General features: G+C 41.7%; 1 protein-coding gene across 9 annotated transcripts in view; it reads left to right on the forward strand.

Moving 5' to 3' along the window:
• nfixa (nuclear factor I/Xa) overlaps positions 1-14,983 on the forward strand; it is a 107,822-nt gene that overhangs the window by 8,533 nt on the left and 84,306 nt on the right. Inside the window, exon 1 of one of the 9 annotated variants that reach the window (XM_078280971.1) lies at positions 2,726-2,933. The exons of the other annotated variants lie outside the window; for them this stretch is intronic. Within the exon in view, the coding sequence (XP_078137097.1) occupies positions 2,907-2,933 (27 nt within the window). The 5' untranslated portion in view covers positions 2,726-2,906. Of the gene's footprint in view, positions 1-2,725; positions 2,934-14,983 lie in introns of those variants that run through there. 9 annotated transcript variants of the gene reach the window in all.

Genomic DNA, 14,983 nt, shown 5'->3' on the forward strand with positions numbered 1-14,983 from the left:
GGGAGAGGGGGAGAGGGGGAGAGGGAGAGAGAGAGTTTGGAAACAAAACCTGAGTGTCAGTGTTTTGTAACTTCTCTGGTTGCTATAGTTTGTTACAGCCAATTTGCCTGTATTGAATACTGAGATGGATGCCTCGGCCCAGACTGCAGCCACAGACAAAGACGGCCAGTAAAGGCAGACAGACGAAAGGGACAGTGTGTGTGATTAAGACGGCCGAAAGAGAGGGAACAGCAAAAGATTATAAGATAGAAAAAGAGAAAAAAGGTTACTAAAAAGAACCACTGAGAACTAGAAAAGGGGTTGGACAGAAAGAGGGAAAGCGAGGGAGCACACAAAGGCATTGGGGTTTGGGCCTGTGCCGTGGTGGGGTGTGGTTTGGAAAGAGGAGAGACTCTGGGAAAGGAATAGACTACACCTCAATATGCTTCACTTTGTTGCACTTTTATTTTGTATTTTGTTCTCCTTTTCCCCAATCTAATTCTCTTTCTAGTTGCTTGTGCCAGCGTATCTTTGACCACAGGACATTTGTGGTTGTGTGTGTATTCGTGTGTGTGATTGTATGTGTGTATGCTGTACATTATATGCATGTGTGTCTGTGGTGTGAGTGTCTTAAGTATCCTACATAGGCTGAGGTCTCGTAAAGCTGCACAGCTTCATATCCCCCTGAAAAACTTGGCTTTCGAGCGCGAGGGTGACTTCAACCCCCCGAAACCGCACCCTTGCACACACACACACACACACACACACACACACACACACACACACACACACACACACACACACACACACACAGACACACTGGGTAAGACTTGTACACACAGACATACACATTTGCAGTATAAACACACTTCCAAACACTCTCACTCACACACATGCACAAGGCAGGGGCTTATGTATAATTGCAGGCACTCTGCCTGCATATATGAGTTTGATTAGGCTGAGGAGCAGGGAGCGGGCAAGGATAAAGCCAAGCCTGATTAGAAACAGAGTGTATCGCTTCCATACAATAGCAGTCACAATGAAACTGGTTTAGACCACTTCGTCCAAGTTCAGGTATCTTTTGTCTCCATATACAGTGCACTGGAATATGACTTGGACTGGGTTCGAAAGGAGTAAAACAGGAATTCAAGGGGTATCACAGCTGAATAAATTACAATAGTTCAGACAGCAAATTTACAACTTTCTGTAATAACTTTGTACTTATGTAGTTCCTTGTGGGCATTCAAGGAGGTTCCTCCTTCAATTGCAAATATAATGTGATGGTGTTGGTTATAAATTTCAGACAAGGAGTTTCTCACTCTAAACTGACCGTACTCAGGCGAAATGAAGCTGACAAGTCGGGCCTCAAATCCAGCCGTCACACCTTGTAAAATGAATTAAACACAAATAAGTTTGGACCACATTTGAGCCAATGTTTCAGCTGCCTGAGACACTTTGTCCATTGCACACTTTTCAAGAATATGGGGCCTCTTACACTTAAGACACTTGGATTAGTTTACTGTGTGCAGAAAGCTTTGTGTCACACTCAAGCTGACGAGCTGCCAGAATACCACAGCAAAATCTGAGTTGTAAATTTAAAACTTTTGCTTCTATTTTGGTCACACTTGGGTTTGCTTCTGCATTTTGTGCAATGGCAAAGTGAGAATAGACAATTTTGAGGAAATCTGTCTCCTCAATTGTTTGTGTTTGCTTTGTACTCTTTAATCATAAGCATAACAATGTAACAAGGAATATTAAATGAATACCACAAGTGAATAAATAATAGTAATAAGATAAGTGTCTTTAAGTCCCTGTTAACTCATCACTGAGTAACAAAAGCAAACTGTAAGTTCAGTCAAAAATGTTAACTATGTTTAATTTGTCTAAACTGGCACTTTGGTTTTCTCATCTATCTATCTATCTATCTATCTATCTATCTATCTATCTATCTATCTATCTATCTATCTGTATATCTATCTATCTATCTGTATATCTATCTATCTGTATATCTATCTATCTATTCTATTCTATTCTATTCTATTCTATTCAAAGAGGCTGTATTGGCATGGGAAACAGTTTACATTGCCAAAGCAATTGTGAAATAAAAAAGAAAATGTACATACAATAGGTTAAGATGTACTAGAATAAAGTGTAATATAGTTTAGTGTCTATCTATCTATCTATCTATCTATCTATCTATCTATCTATCTATCTATCTATCTATCTATCTATCTATCTATCTATCTAGCTATCTACGGTCTGATAGAGCTGACATATATAGATATACTCTTAAATTAGTTATTATTTGTCATATCAACACAAGATGAAGTAAAAACGCGGCAACATTATGACTACATGTTAGTTGCAAGAGAAGAAAAGCACAGAAGAGTCATTCCCTCGCAAAATAAATGTAAATTCTGTAATAAATATAAGCAGGATAAATAGAGATACCACTGCAGAACTGTACGTCCAGGTGGAAATATTCTATTACACATATGCCATAGGAATTTAATCAAATAGGCTACCATAAAACACGATGAGGTGACTGAACTCACCACTGAGCACCACATGCGCACTATAAGCCTCTACAGCACTGTAGTGACACCGTGTTCCTCTCTGGGGTTTCAGCGAAGCATTGATACTGTTTTAAACTATCAAAAGTCGATTATAATTTAAATATAGTTAGGTTTGTGTCGATCCGAAAGAGAAGCGGGGAGGGAGAGAGAGAGAGATAGTTAGAGAGAAAGAGGGAGGGAGGGAGAGAGAGCAGCAGAAACTTTACCCTAAAGTTAGTGCGGAGCTTTCACTGTGAGTGAGGCGGGGTTACAGCCTGGACTGAGCCACAGCGGCTTTGCAATGCGGCACCGCAGCGAACCTCCATCCAACTTTATTATCAACAACTCCAATTTCCATCTCTAGACACAACCATGTACTCCCCTTACTGCTTGACACAGGTATGAAAAAAAATCGCCGTTTTTCCATGCTCCTCTTCTTTGCCTTTTTCCCGGTATGGTGCGCCTCCGGTTTGTTTCTACTATATGTGGTTACGGTGCTGTGTTGTCTGCCGTGCTGCTGCTTATCATTTGTTGCGTTTTAAGGACCTTTTTCCAGCTCTGCTCTCTTTTCCCCGATAGTGTTTAACTTCCCTCTCTCACTCCCTCTCTCGCGCTCCCTCTCTCCCCCTTTCTTTTTAATGGCACTCCTCCAACGGGCTTTCTTGTGCGTCTCATTGCGCATGGTTTGGAGAGAAAATGGCGCTTCTCCCAAATCTATTTTATATAAAACGGAGGTTGGAAAAAGGGGAAGAAGGGCTAGGTGCCCCGACAGTTGACGACTAATTACAGCCACCCTGAGACAATAATCGGCTTTATCGACAGGTATAAGAAAGCACGAATCGAGTTTTAATATGACTCGTTGAGTTGTGGGACGCTTTATTTTTTTATACGAAGGAGGGTTTCTGACTTGCGGCTGTTACGGAGGTCTGCCGGTCGGCGCTGGGGGCCTTTAGGGTCAATGTGTACACGTTCATAACTGTCCCTCATTGAGTTTATTCCACTTCAGAAGCCTCGTTTTGAAATAAAACTTTTTTTTGGGCACCCTGAAGGCGACAGAGGGGAGGGTGCACGTGTGTTATGTGAAAAGTCCGAGCTGCATGGTTGCAGCTTGATTAGGCTAATCACAAAATACAGTTGACCTTTTAAAGAAGCAATGCAGCTACTATATATGTTACTTACCTTAATTACACAGTCATTACATTAAAGAAAGCACAGAATGGAGCTTTTCACTCACTGTTCACTCAAAAGGAAATCTCGCTTTATGTTGTGCGTAATTTCTAAGGCCGTTTGTGCTAATGGTTCAGTTAGATGTTGTATGCAGATGATAAAGTGTTAGTTTCTGTTTTAATTGTCTTTAAACAATGTGATGAAATATGAATATATGATTAAGATATCCTCTTTGAATGCAGCTCGTGTTTTTGCAATTAAATGCACAATGAAAGACTCCGTTTTGACCTTTCCGGCCTCATCCCCTTTATGCACTTCTGGCACTTAATCTTTTTATCAGCTCAAAGACTGGAATCACCCTTAAGCCAGGCCTATATTATATGTATTACAAGAAATAATGTTTAAATTATTAATACTTACATACTGAAAACACTGGGCCAGGTTATCCTTTAAGCATTACAAATGAGATATAGCCTACCCAGATCTGTTGCTTATTTCTAAGGCTATATGCTTACTTCATCGGGATATTTATTCATTTTCTCTGTGCTGGATGCGCGTTGTTTCGGTGTTTTCAGTGTGTAAATAGTTGTATCTGTAAATTAAACCAACAGCTTACAACAGCAAAGGTCACATCATAAATGACCTTTTTGGTTTTTCTCTTGCAGCAGCTTTTTTTTTGTGCTGTTCATGAGTACACATTTAAAGTGATCGTTTTGAAATAAGCTTTAGTTCACATGCAAACATTTAGTGCAGTCACTGCAGAGTTAACAGATGAGAGCTGCAGGCAGGCCGCTGCAGGTCCGTGTTTCTCTCTGCCGCCCGGAATACCACATGTATCCCCATCTTAAAGTCAGTTTTCATGTTTCATAAATGTTTTTAAACATCAAGTTGAATATGACCTTTTAACATCAGTGTTTGTCAGACGGCAGTGTGGCTTTTTTGTCTGAGGTTAAGGTCTTCCGTTAGTCAGGAGATATACAGTGCATGGAACTTAATTATGCAGGCTTATGCATTATAATTTTTACGCATTAATTTACACTGTGAAATGATTTTGCATTAAGTAGCCTATTCACAGCTGTTAGCGTTAGGCCTGACAGGTTCAGTGTTTCAGTGTTGCAGGGAGGTCACAGCCGGCCGCCCTCCTCTCGTTCTCAGGGTTATGCTGTTTTGCATTGCTGTGTTGTGGGATAATATAGGCTAATATTTATATTTTTTCGGGTTCTTTTTGACAATATATTACACCTAGGCTATGTCATGTGATGAAGCAGAACATCTATTCCGCTTCTTAAACACCTATTTGACGAGCTCCGTGGAAAACAGGATTCCTTCTCATTGTTATTTCAGGCCTTGACCAGACTTCACTGTTTTTTTCTCTGGTATATATGTTATAGTTGGTAGAAACAGGACAACCGCAGCGCTTAAATGCAAAATGATGTTTCATCACATCTTTTTTTTTATTTTTATTTTTTTTATTAGGCTATAAAGTCAGAAGCCGTGGCTGCATCAGAATCATTACCATCATTTAAACATGCTTGTCTTTTTCCATTTCTGTTCCTTTTAATTTCCTCTCGACTTTTCTGGCGTCTGTGCGTTTTAAACAGTCAGTGAGACATTTTCTAATCAATAATCTATTTGATTTTCTCCGTAAAATAAGTCCAACAGCCCTATTTAACACAGATACTTTTCCAATGAGGCAGAGGTTTGCATCGAGTTTCCTCTTTCTTTCCATTAATTAAAATTAATTGGCAGCAGATCCTCTCGCACGAGCGCCGCATGGACGCGTGTTGCCCATATGCGCGATACATATTGATCTGCTTAGGCTGCTGTTATCGCGTCTCCCGGTCCTGCTAATGGATATCAAGCACCGCTGATTCGTTTGCATTCTCTCATATCTCCTTGAGATCCTTCGTGTTTGTATTTAGAGGATATTAACGCCAAGATAACAGCAGTCGAAAATGAACATGGGGGAAATCCTCCTTGTGGGCATAATTGACACTGATCTGTTTCGCACCTGTAATTTAAATTTGACTTGAACATCCGCCTTTAATTTGCTTTAATCGCCTGTTTTAATGGTCTGTGGTTTGTTACTGTGAAAGGCGGATTGTTTGTTATTTCTTCGTTTGTGTGTGTGTGTGTGTGTGTGTGTGTGTGTGTGTGTGTGTGTGTGTGTGTGTCTGTGTGACATACTGACGTGCATGATGTAGCCTATTGTAGGCTACCCATACTACTATTGTCGTCCATTAAGACTGTTCTGTGTTCTTCGATCCCATGTAAATAATTTACAAATCACAAAAAACATGCAAAACTGGTGTAAACAATCTACAATGTATTATTAATGCTGATAAAAGCTTTGCTGGAATGGCTGGTAGGTGACGGACCCGATCAGCCAAAAAGTTGTGCACATGCACTTGCCAAACAGCACCGGGAGTTGTTTTTTTATTTTTTATTACGGGCTAAGTGTCATAGTTTCACGTCCATGTGACGGAAAGCATTTGCATAAAGTTTTAATGCGGTTTGAAGGTCACGGAGGCGTCGTTAATTAAAACTTTTATGTGCCGCGTTTTGAAATCAATTATCTCAGACTCCAGTTAAGTCCCGCTTATCCAAAGGAGATGTGGACTGCTAATATACAGCGCGTCTCACAAACGCTGCCAACTTTTGAAAAGCTTTGCTGCAAACTCAAGAGATGTTTAACACTGTGCGGGAGATTGTTTCACTAATTCCCGCACAGATCACACGCAAATGAAAAGTTGTATTTGCTTGCTCGATTTTTGTTCATACGTGCTTCATTTTATTTTAATTAAATTTTTTTTTTTAGATCAAATGAGTTCTTGAAATTAACTCAGCCTTGCAGATTGGCAAAGCACTTGAAAGCATGCAGTGAAAGCCATACATACTGTAGCCATGCCATATAGCCTAGCTACAGAAGAAATATGGACATTTTGTAGTCAGTATCTTTGGTGATGGAGATAAAGGCACTTATCATCTAAACAAAACGGTTTGTGAATCAGTGCATATGGAGGAGCATAAAGTGTGGCAATATGTGTGGAGCCCACGCAAGCAGTTTGTAGACTATATAAGCTATTGTCCTAAATATCTTCTAAGTTAAGCACATCTTTCTTTCAGTCCAATTTGGTTGTATTTTCACTTATTCATTAAAACTCACATTCAAGGCATATCCACACCAGGCCCTGTGTGTGTGTGTGTGTGTGTGTGTGTGTGTGTGTGTGTGTGTGTGCATGTGTACAGTAGGTGTGTGTTTCTTACCCCTGCCCCGTTTTGGGCCGATGGCTCTCCTGCGTCAGCCCTCGGTTCTGGTTTCACTGAGACCGGACGGTGACGGCTGTGGTGCTGGTGTAAGCCGAGGTGGGCCTGCATGATCTGGTAACATACCAAGCCTTGCCGGAATCACTTTGCAACACACACACACACACACACACACACACACACACACACACACACACACACACACACACACACACACACTAATCCTGCTCACACAGAGCTAGTTGGTAGGAACAGCACAGGCAGCGGAGAATAGGTTTTCTGTAGTGGACGGTAGGCAGAGTAGAAGTGGCCTGCCAACTGTGCCAAGATGACAGGCCGGCAGTGGGTTGCAGGCAGAACCCAGGGGTACGTTGTGTTCTTTTTACTTATTCATCCTTTCTGCTGGAGGCAGACCAGGTCCACCTTACACTGCTTGGCCCAGAGTGAGAGCTGGTAGGCAGGGACTGAGAGATGGGACGGAGGAAGGAGTGCAGGGAGGTGGGAAATGGCACAACATTTCCAAGTCAGTTACACAGTGTCTTAATACATTTTAATTACATGGAGAAAGAAAATATTTCCTTATATTTGTGTGAGGGATGTGTTTGACTCTTGAGTTTTTTAAAAAGCTTAAATCAAGCTGATCTCTAGTTCAAATATTTTAAACCACACATTGTGCACCATGTTTGTTAAGAGTGTGCACAAATAAAAATATTAGTTTTGGTTAAAACATTTGCTATGGAAGAGCCTGTATAAGCCCCCTGAGCAAAACCCTGAGAAAGCTGGTGGACTGTCCTCCTCTGCTTCAGTGTATATGTGTGTGTGTGTGTGTGTGTGTGTGTGTGTGTGTGTGTGTGTGTGTGTGTGTGTGTGTGTGTGTGTGTGTGTGTGTGTCTGTGTTTGTTTGTGTGAATGTGTGTGAACCTGTCTTGGAGGTTTGTTAAATCCAGCACTGTGGTGCTCTGCTCATCCCTTATCTGTGCAGTCTTCCTGACCGCCCAGAGAAAATGGATTTATCATGCTTAACTGAGGCAATTGGCACAACAGGGTAATAGGTGGTTGTCCCCTGGATGGATGAGGCATGTGTGTGTGTCCGATATGTGTGTGTCCGTGTGAATATGTGTACCCTCCCCCCACCTCCTCGTCCTCCGCCTCCTAGTGTGGATTAGGTTTAGGCTGATCTGTGGCCAGTGGAAGCAGGCAGCGCCTATAGCGGTCTTATGTTAGTCTATGATATAGTGGTGTTTACCGAGCCATATGGCACACACATGTACATGTGCACACACACAAAGTAAAAACACACTCATTCTGAAATCAGACTGAACATTCACGTATGTTATAGACAGATAGACAGACTTGCGGTGGAGGAGCAGCGGAGTCAGAATCACTTCAGTGTGCTGTCATGAGAGTAGAAAGTACTCCAAAACTAAACATATGCAATTATTCCACAGATCTTTTGTTGATTGACTGATAATTGCACATCATCCCTGTTCGAGACTATTGTTTATGTTCCTGTTTGAAAATCAAATGTGCAACAACTAGCATTTACAGTGAAAAGACTTTAGTTTGCCAGCAAGTGATGAGCTGATCAGACAGTGGAAACGTGTGGAACCTACAAGGAAGCGAGGGATGAGAAGATACAAGAGCCAAAGCAGCTGCTTGGGACAGACTCCCCTTCACCTTTATCCCACTCCTCGCCCTGCCCCAATTAATTCCCTTTAAAAGTGAGGTAACGGTTAGTGAGAGATCTGCATTGTTCAAGGAAGAGCTTCAGTTGTTGTTGTTGTTGTTGTTTGTCTCTCCCTCTCTCTTTCTCCATCCCCCTCCTCGGCCCGTTGGTGTGTTTTTCGCTCATTTTGATTTTCTCAGAGGCTTTTTTGTGGGGGTAACTCCACTGAATGGGACAATGCAGCCTAGCGTGAAATTAAAGCTCTTAGTTAGTTTGGAGTTGCTCAAAAGAGGATTTTACACATGCATGCATTCATACACCCTCCCATACACTATAGATATAGCTAATTAGAGGAAGTACACCCTATGTCGAGCATCAAGGGCCCAATTAAAAGAGTAAGGGAAACCTCAGTGTGCAAGATCTAGGCCAAATCAGCTCTCTGAATGCATTTCTATGCCTTGCGTGTGAACAGTATGTATGCCTTAATCCAGGCGGGAGAATATGGACAAGACTGATATGAGAAACACAAGTTTCATTAACATATGCATGTCACGTACTCGGTAAGTAAATCAAGAAAACAGTTGGGTTGATCATCCTTACAGGCAAGCGTCTGATTCAAAACAGATTGAGCTATTCTTGCTGACTCTTCCAAGTCTCATTTTGGAAGTAGTCTCCAATGAAATGTCTGTCATGCATGCACATTAGAGTTTTTGTTGTTCACGTCAAAGGCATTTTTTTGTGCAATTTCACAGTACAACATTGGAGTCTGATGACTGTTTTGCTTTGTCAAATATGTTTCCATGCTGCTTAAGAATATAAAGCATTAAAACATTAAATATAAACGTCTTTTAGAAAAGAAGCAGCCTAAGCAGTGACTTACTTACTTGATGTGTATCTTTAAAGTGTAGTTGCAGGAAAAACATAGGGCAGACTGTGTAGCCAAGACACTCCACTGTGTTGAATGACTACCTTAGGTAATTTATTGTGTGTGCGTGTGTGACAGAGGCAGACCAATATAGAGCAGACCTTTTCACATGAGTGATAGTTGAAATATCCACCAGACCTAATAAATGTATATGATAGGGGAGGGGGAAATGATTTTTAGAATCTTTTTTTTTTAAGATTATTTTTTAGAAATGTCTCATGATATACAGTATTGTCTCTAGAAGTGTATTATTATTAACTTTTGTTTTTTTAAAAGAAGGAAAAGAAAATCACAAAATTCAATAATATGAAATAACAATACTTATGTAAGTATATAATAAATGAAAGTCGCAATACAAATCAAATCAAATCGGGACAAAAGCATATCGTCCCAGTCCTAGTATCTGACGCAAAAGCACCGACGATCTTTAAGTAACACACACACACACACACACACACACTCATGCTTTTGTTCAGCCCTATTTCCTAAATGTAACTACTGGTCACAGAGGCCTGCAGTCTCAGCAAGGCAGCCAGTGAATCCAGTTAGTGAGTCAGACTTTGTGGAACACAGTGTGCTGCTCTCTGATCCTTTCACTCTCTCTCTCTCTGATCCTTTCTCTCTCTCCCGTTGAGAGCGCTGGCAGCTCGCCAGGGGTGGAAAAATCTATAAGCCATTGCGTAATATACCATATCTTTACCTTGTTTGAACCCTGCGCAAGATCCACAGCTGTGTGAGTGCACAAACACAGAAATTAGTGTGTGTGTGAGAGAGAGAGAGAGAGAGAGAGAGAGAGAGAGAGAGAGAGAGAGAGAGAGAGAGAGAGACAGACGGACAAACAGACAGACGGAGGGAGAGAGACGCAGAGTGGCTTCTTTGTGGCTAGTTTTCAGTGTGTACCCTCATATAAACAGTATCACACCACTTTGATCAAATGCTGCTGACAAAATATTTTCCTAAGTAGACCGAGCATGGTGTTCTGATCACTTTCTGGAGTGTTACGCCAAGAGGAAAGTAAGCTGAGGCCATATAAAATGTATCTGTTTTGAGGCGGGTGATGTTAAAAATGGAAATCAAATTAATTTCATGTTTTGCTTTAATGACATACAAACTCCATGGCAACACATCCATGCTTCCAGAACGAGTGGCATAATTGATATTCACGACTGGAGTTACTTGTCCTCTCTGCGCTCGGGCCTCTCCTGTAGGGTCCGTCTGCACCTGAAGCTTTTTGGGGAGCTGTGAGTGTTTGAGCTCCTAAGGGAGGTGGTGTAATGTTTTTATTGGACGCCTTTTTAGAAGGCCTTAGTTTACTGTCTTTTGAACTTTTCTGGTGAGTATTTTGATGCTGTAAGTTCATGGGTGTCCTCTCTGTAATTGCTCTTATCTCACAGGGAGATGCACTGACACACTCATACAGTACGTTGAGCAGCACTTTGCCCCACACAAAAAAATAGATTAAGACAATAACAAGCTGCTCACATTGTGTGGATCCCCAGTGTGATAATTTAAATGAGATGAAATGCCAAACACTCTTATCCGTTCTCATCTTCACTAATATGATCCACTCAGCTAGTGATATTGGCCATCCAAATATCACATGGTTGGACAGATTCGTTTTTGATGGTGGTGATTATTATTAAATGGTCTGTAATGACTACTGATAATCTCCATATGCAGCCAGGCACCATGGGTTCGCTGGGAGGCAGTTGTTTGTTAATGCACCAGTGAAACCTAAAACACATACAGATGTGTATGGGACAAAACCACAAACTCAATTGAGATCCCTGCCATTGTTTAAGTGCTGGTGCTTCATTTTTACTGGCTTGCTTATGGAGAATTCCAAACAAATGTGCAACTTTTCAGCACACAACCCCCATATTCAATTAATTTACTTTCCTCCCCCTCATGTACACAGTGTAACGGGTCAAACTGTGTTAGTGTGGTGATGGTGGTTTGGGCCGCAGTCGCGGGGGGAGGGGGGTTGGGTGGCAGAGAGAAACAGCATCATTTTTCACCTCATGTGTTGCATATAGTATATTTACGTGTATATCTGTGTGTATGCTGTGTGAACGTGTGTGAGGCTGACTGCTGATATGTTTGTGTTTATTGACTCAAAGAGACGGGCCGTGGCTGCGTACACAGCGGTGTGCGGGTGGCAGGGGTCCAGGCTTGGGGGAAACGTGTGTGTTTAAAGTACACACAGGCCTAATTATGCTGATTTAAGCATTCTTGCGGTCCTCCCTCTGGCTTGTGGTGAGTTAACTGGCATAGGGGCGTCCAGCAGAGAGAGTGAGGAAGAGAGAGCGAGGGGGGAGATAAAGAAGACAGAGACAGAAAAGGGAGGCTCAATAAAGAGATTGCTTTTTAAGAAAAAGAGAAAACATGGCAGTGGGCTGCAGCACAGTGAGAAACATGTTGTCCCAGATGCTGGTGAAACAGAGGAAAAACACACACCGCCGTCAAACTTCCAGGCAGATTTTTTCCCTCCTTACTTTGGAGCGCGTCCGCTCTTCGTATTTATTTTTATATTCAGATGTTATGGATTGCTCCGGGAAAAGGCCGTCCCTTTTCCCAGCAAGAGGAATTAATACTGTTTGAATGTTCTCTCTGGAGTCTAAAAGGAGGAATTTTGCAATGGATTTTTGGAGATTTATAAGTGAAAACCTGACCACTGCTAAATAAACAAACTAGGGATATATTAAAAACTGACCCTTGTTTGTTGACTTTCAGCTCTCTGGCCTGTGGGTGTGCACCTGTCTCCTGTCGTTTCATGCGCATGCATGTACCAGGCAGTTAACAGTGTATGTGTGCAGAAAGTAGACAACATTAGGGAAAACCCACATGAAAGAGCAAAATAATATCAACTACATTATAGAGGCAGCTATAGGTGAGTCTAACGAGGGTGAATGCAACACATCTGAATATTTATGCACATGCACATACTATTTAGTTCACATCACATATGCTTCAATGTGTTTCTGTGTGTGCTGCCTTGTGTGTTTTTGTCTGTTTCAGACAGAAAATGGAAAATTGTGTGTGTTGGTGTGTCTGTGTTGAGGGATTCCTGCAACTCTGCATTATGACTTTTGTTGCCTAAACAATATCCAAACTAAACTTTAACACTAAACAGTATACATAAAAGGCCTGCACAGGTCTGTGACAGAGCAGCGATTGATGAGGTTAGCCAGTGTGTGTTCTTTCACGCAGGTGATAAAATCCTGCTGGAGAGCCAGGCAGGGCTGCTCAGTGTCTCTGGGTTCATTCGCTGCACTGTATGAGACAGGATCAACCAACACCAAAGCTCACATGTGCTCTCATCTGAAAATATGCTCTCGCTTTCCTTCCAATTCATTCCTACCTTTTTTTTCCCTGTCTCTTTTTTAAAAAAAACTCTCTATTTCCTTTGCTTTTTTCATGTGTTTGCCTCTTCTTTGCCTGCTTTTCTGTCTCACTCTCACCCAAGCCCTCAACTCTCCCTCCTCTTTCTCTCTCAATACGTCTTTTACTTCAACCGTCTCTTTCTCCATTTCACCTCATTCTTTCCAGCCCCCTCCGCTATTCCTCTCTTTCGTTCCCTCAGGAAGAGCCACAGTCTTATCTGGGATATGTTGGATTTGGTGAGCTTAAAAGCCACTTTACAAACTCCCTGTCTGCCTCTCCTGAGAACAACGCACATCTAAAACAGTTTCACCATTCGCCAGGCTTTGTCCGTTGGAATGCTGCTCATCGGGCAACTTTTCACTCCCTACGGCCTCTTAATGCTAATCCTTTACCTGACTCTCCATCTTCTAGACTTCCACCCTCCTCTCCCTTCTCTTTTTCTCCCTCTCCTCCTTTTTGACAAAAATGCATGATATACACATATTGGGTTTCTTTGTCAATGTGAAGGAATGCTAATGTATCATAACCATATTACAGTACGTAGGGAAGGCAAATGGTGCCAAGTGCTATCTGGAGACTCAAATCTCTGCACAAGCGCTGTCTCTCCCCTTCAGATTGAAAAACGGTGTTTTGATTTTCCTCTCTGGAAATATATAAAGTTGAAAGCCCCTCTAAAATTTGCTGAAACAATGGCGTTGTTGTATTCAATAATGCAATTTCTCCAGGAATTGGAAAGCTAGCCTAAATAAAGATGTGGCCAAATCCTGTTTTGCATCTAATTTTTTTTTTTGGGCAGCCCAAGAGCTTGAATATTGCCCACCTTATTTCCCTATATGTGGTGCTTTGAAACTGGATCTACAGTAGAGTACTCTTCTTTGTGCGCATAAATGCATTCATGTTTTGCATATAGTGCTTTTACAATTCCGTTGTCACAGTTTATAAAAAATGTTTTTAAGCATTCAAATGTATGGATATTTCAAAAACTAAATATTGATTTAAATGCTTGAAGAGTGTAACCAATTGATAAGTGTAAATCCAGTAGCGATCCTATAACAGGAAATGATCAGACCGGGGGCAGGCCCTCTCTGGCGCGTGGCAGGCAATCTGGAGTGAGGGATTTGCTCGTTTTATTATTAGGGCCTGTGTGCGTGTTGTTGATGGAGCGGCTCCATCCATGTTGACTCACAGTGAAACAGCGGTGATGGCTTCACTGAGCAGGGGTGTCGGGCTTGGCTGATGACTCCAACTTCCTAAACAGCACTGCAAAGGTGCTGTGTGTGTGTGTGTGTGTGTGTGTGTGTGTGTGTGTGTGTGTGTGTGTGTGTGTGTGGATCTGTGCATGTGCAGGCCTTACTGCATTTGCATGTGCATGTGTGTCTACACTGTCTGTGTCTGTTTCAGGTCTGACAGCCAAGAAGCCTCAGCAGCATCTGACGTGGCAGCTCTTGCTGCTTTCAGTCCAGCTCTCTTCTTCTGGCTCACTTTTCTGTGATACTATCTTTTCATACAATCACGTTTATAAATGGAGACTGACTGCTATTTCATACCCGACCAGTTTCGCTGAGAGTTGATATTGCAAAATAACATGACACAAGTAGAATATTTATTGCAGTTAAGAAATGTATTTATTTATTTTTTTAACAGTAAAGCTGAGCAGGATACAGAGTTAAGGAGAAAAAGTAAAAAATGGTATTCCATTTCTCAGCATCAATTGTAAGGGATTTCAAGGCAAATAAGGCCCAATATAAAATACTACCTATAAATATACCAGATGCAAGCTATTAAGTAGTTGTCAGTCATTACCAAATACTGTAGGATAAAATTAATATACTGTTCTATTGTTTGAAATAAATCTCAGCTGTTGTGGCGGTCTCTAGCTCACTCAATAAGAGCGTTTGCCCCATGTTGGCTGAGTCCTGCAGTGGCGCAGGGTGCAAATCCGACCTGCTGCCCTTTGCTGCGTGTCATCCCCCATCTCTCTTCCCTGTTGTCTGTCCACTTTTAAAGAAAAAAAGGGAAAACCCCAAAAAAATCATCTGT

The sequence above is a fragment of the Sander vitreus genome, chromosome 2 (genome assembly GCF_031162955.1).
Source record: "Sander vitreus isolate 19-12246 chromosome 2, sanVit1, whole genome shotgun sequence".
Lineage (NCBI taxonomy): Eukaryota > Metazoa > Chordata > Actinopteri > Perciformes > Percidae > Sander > Sander vitreus.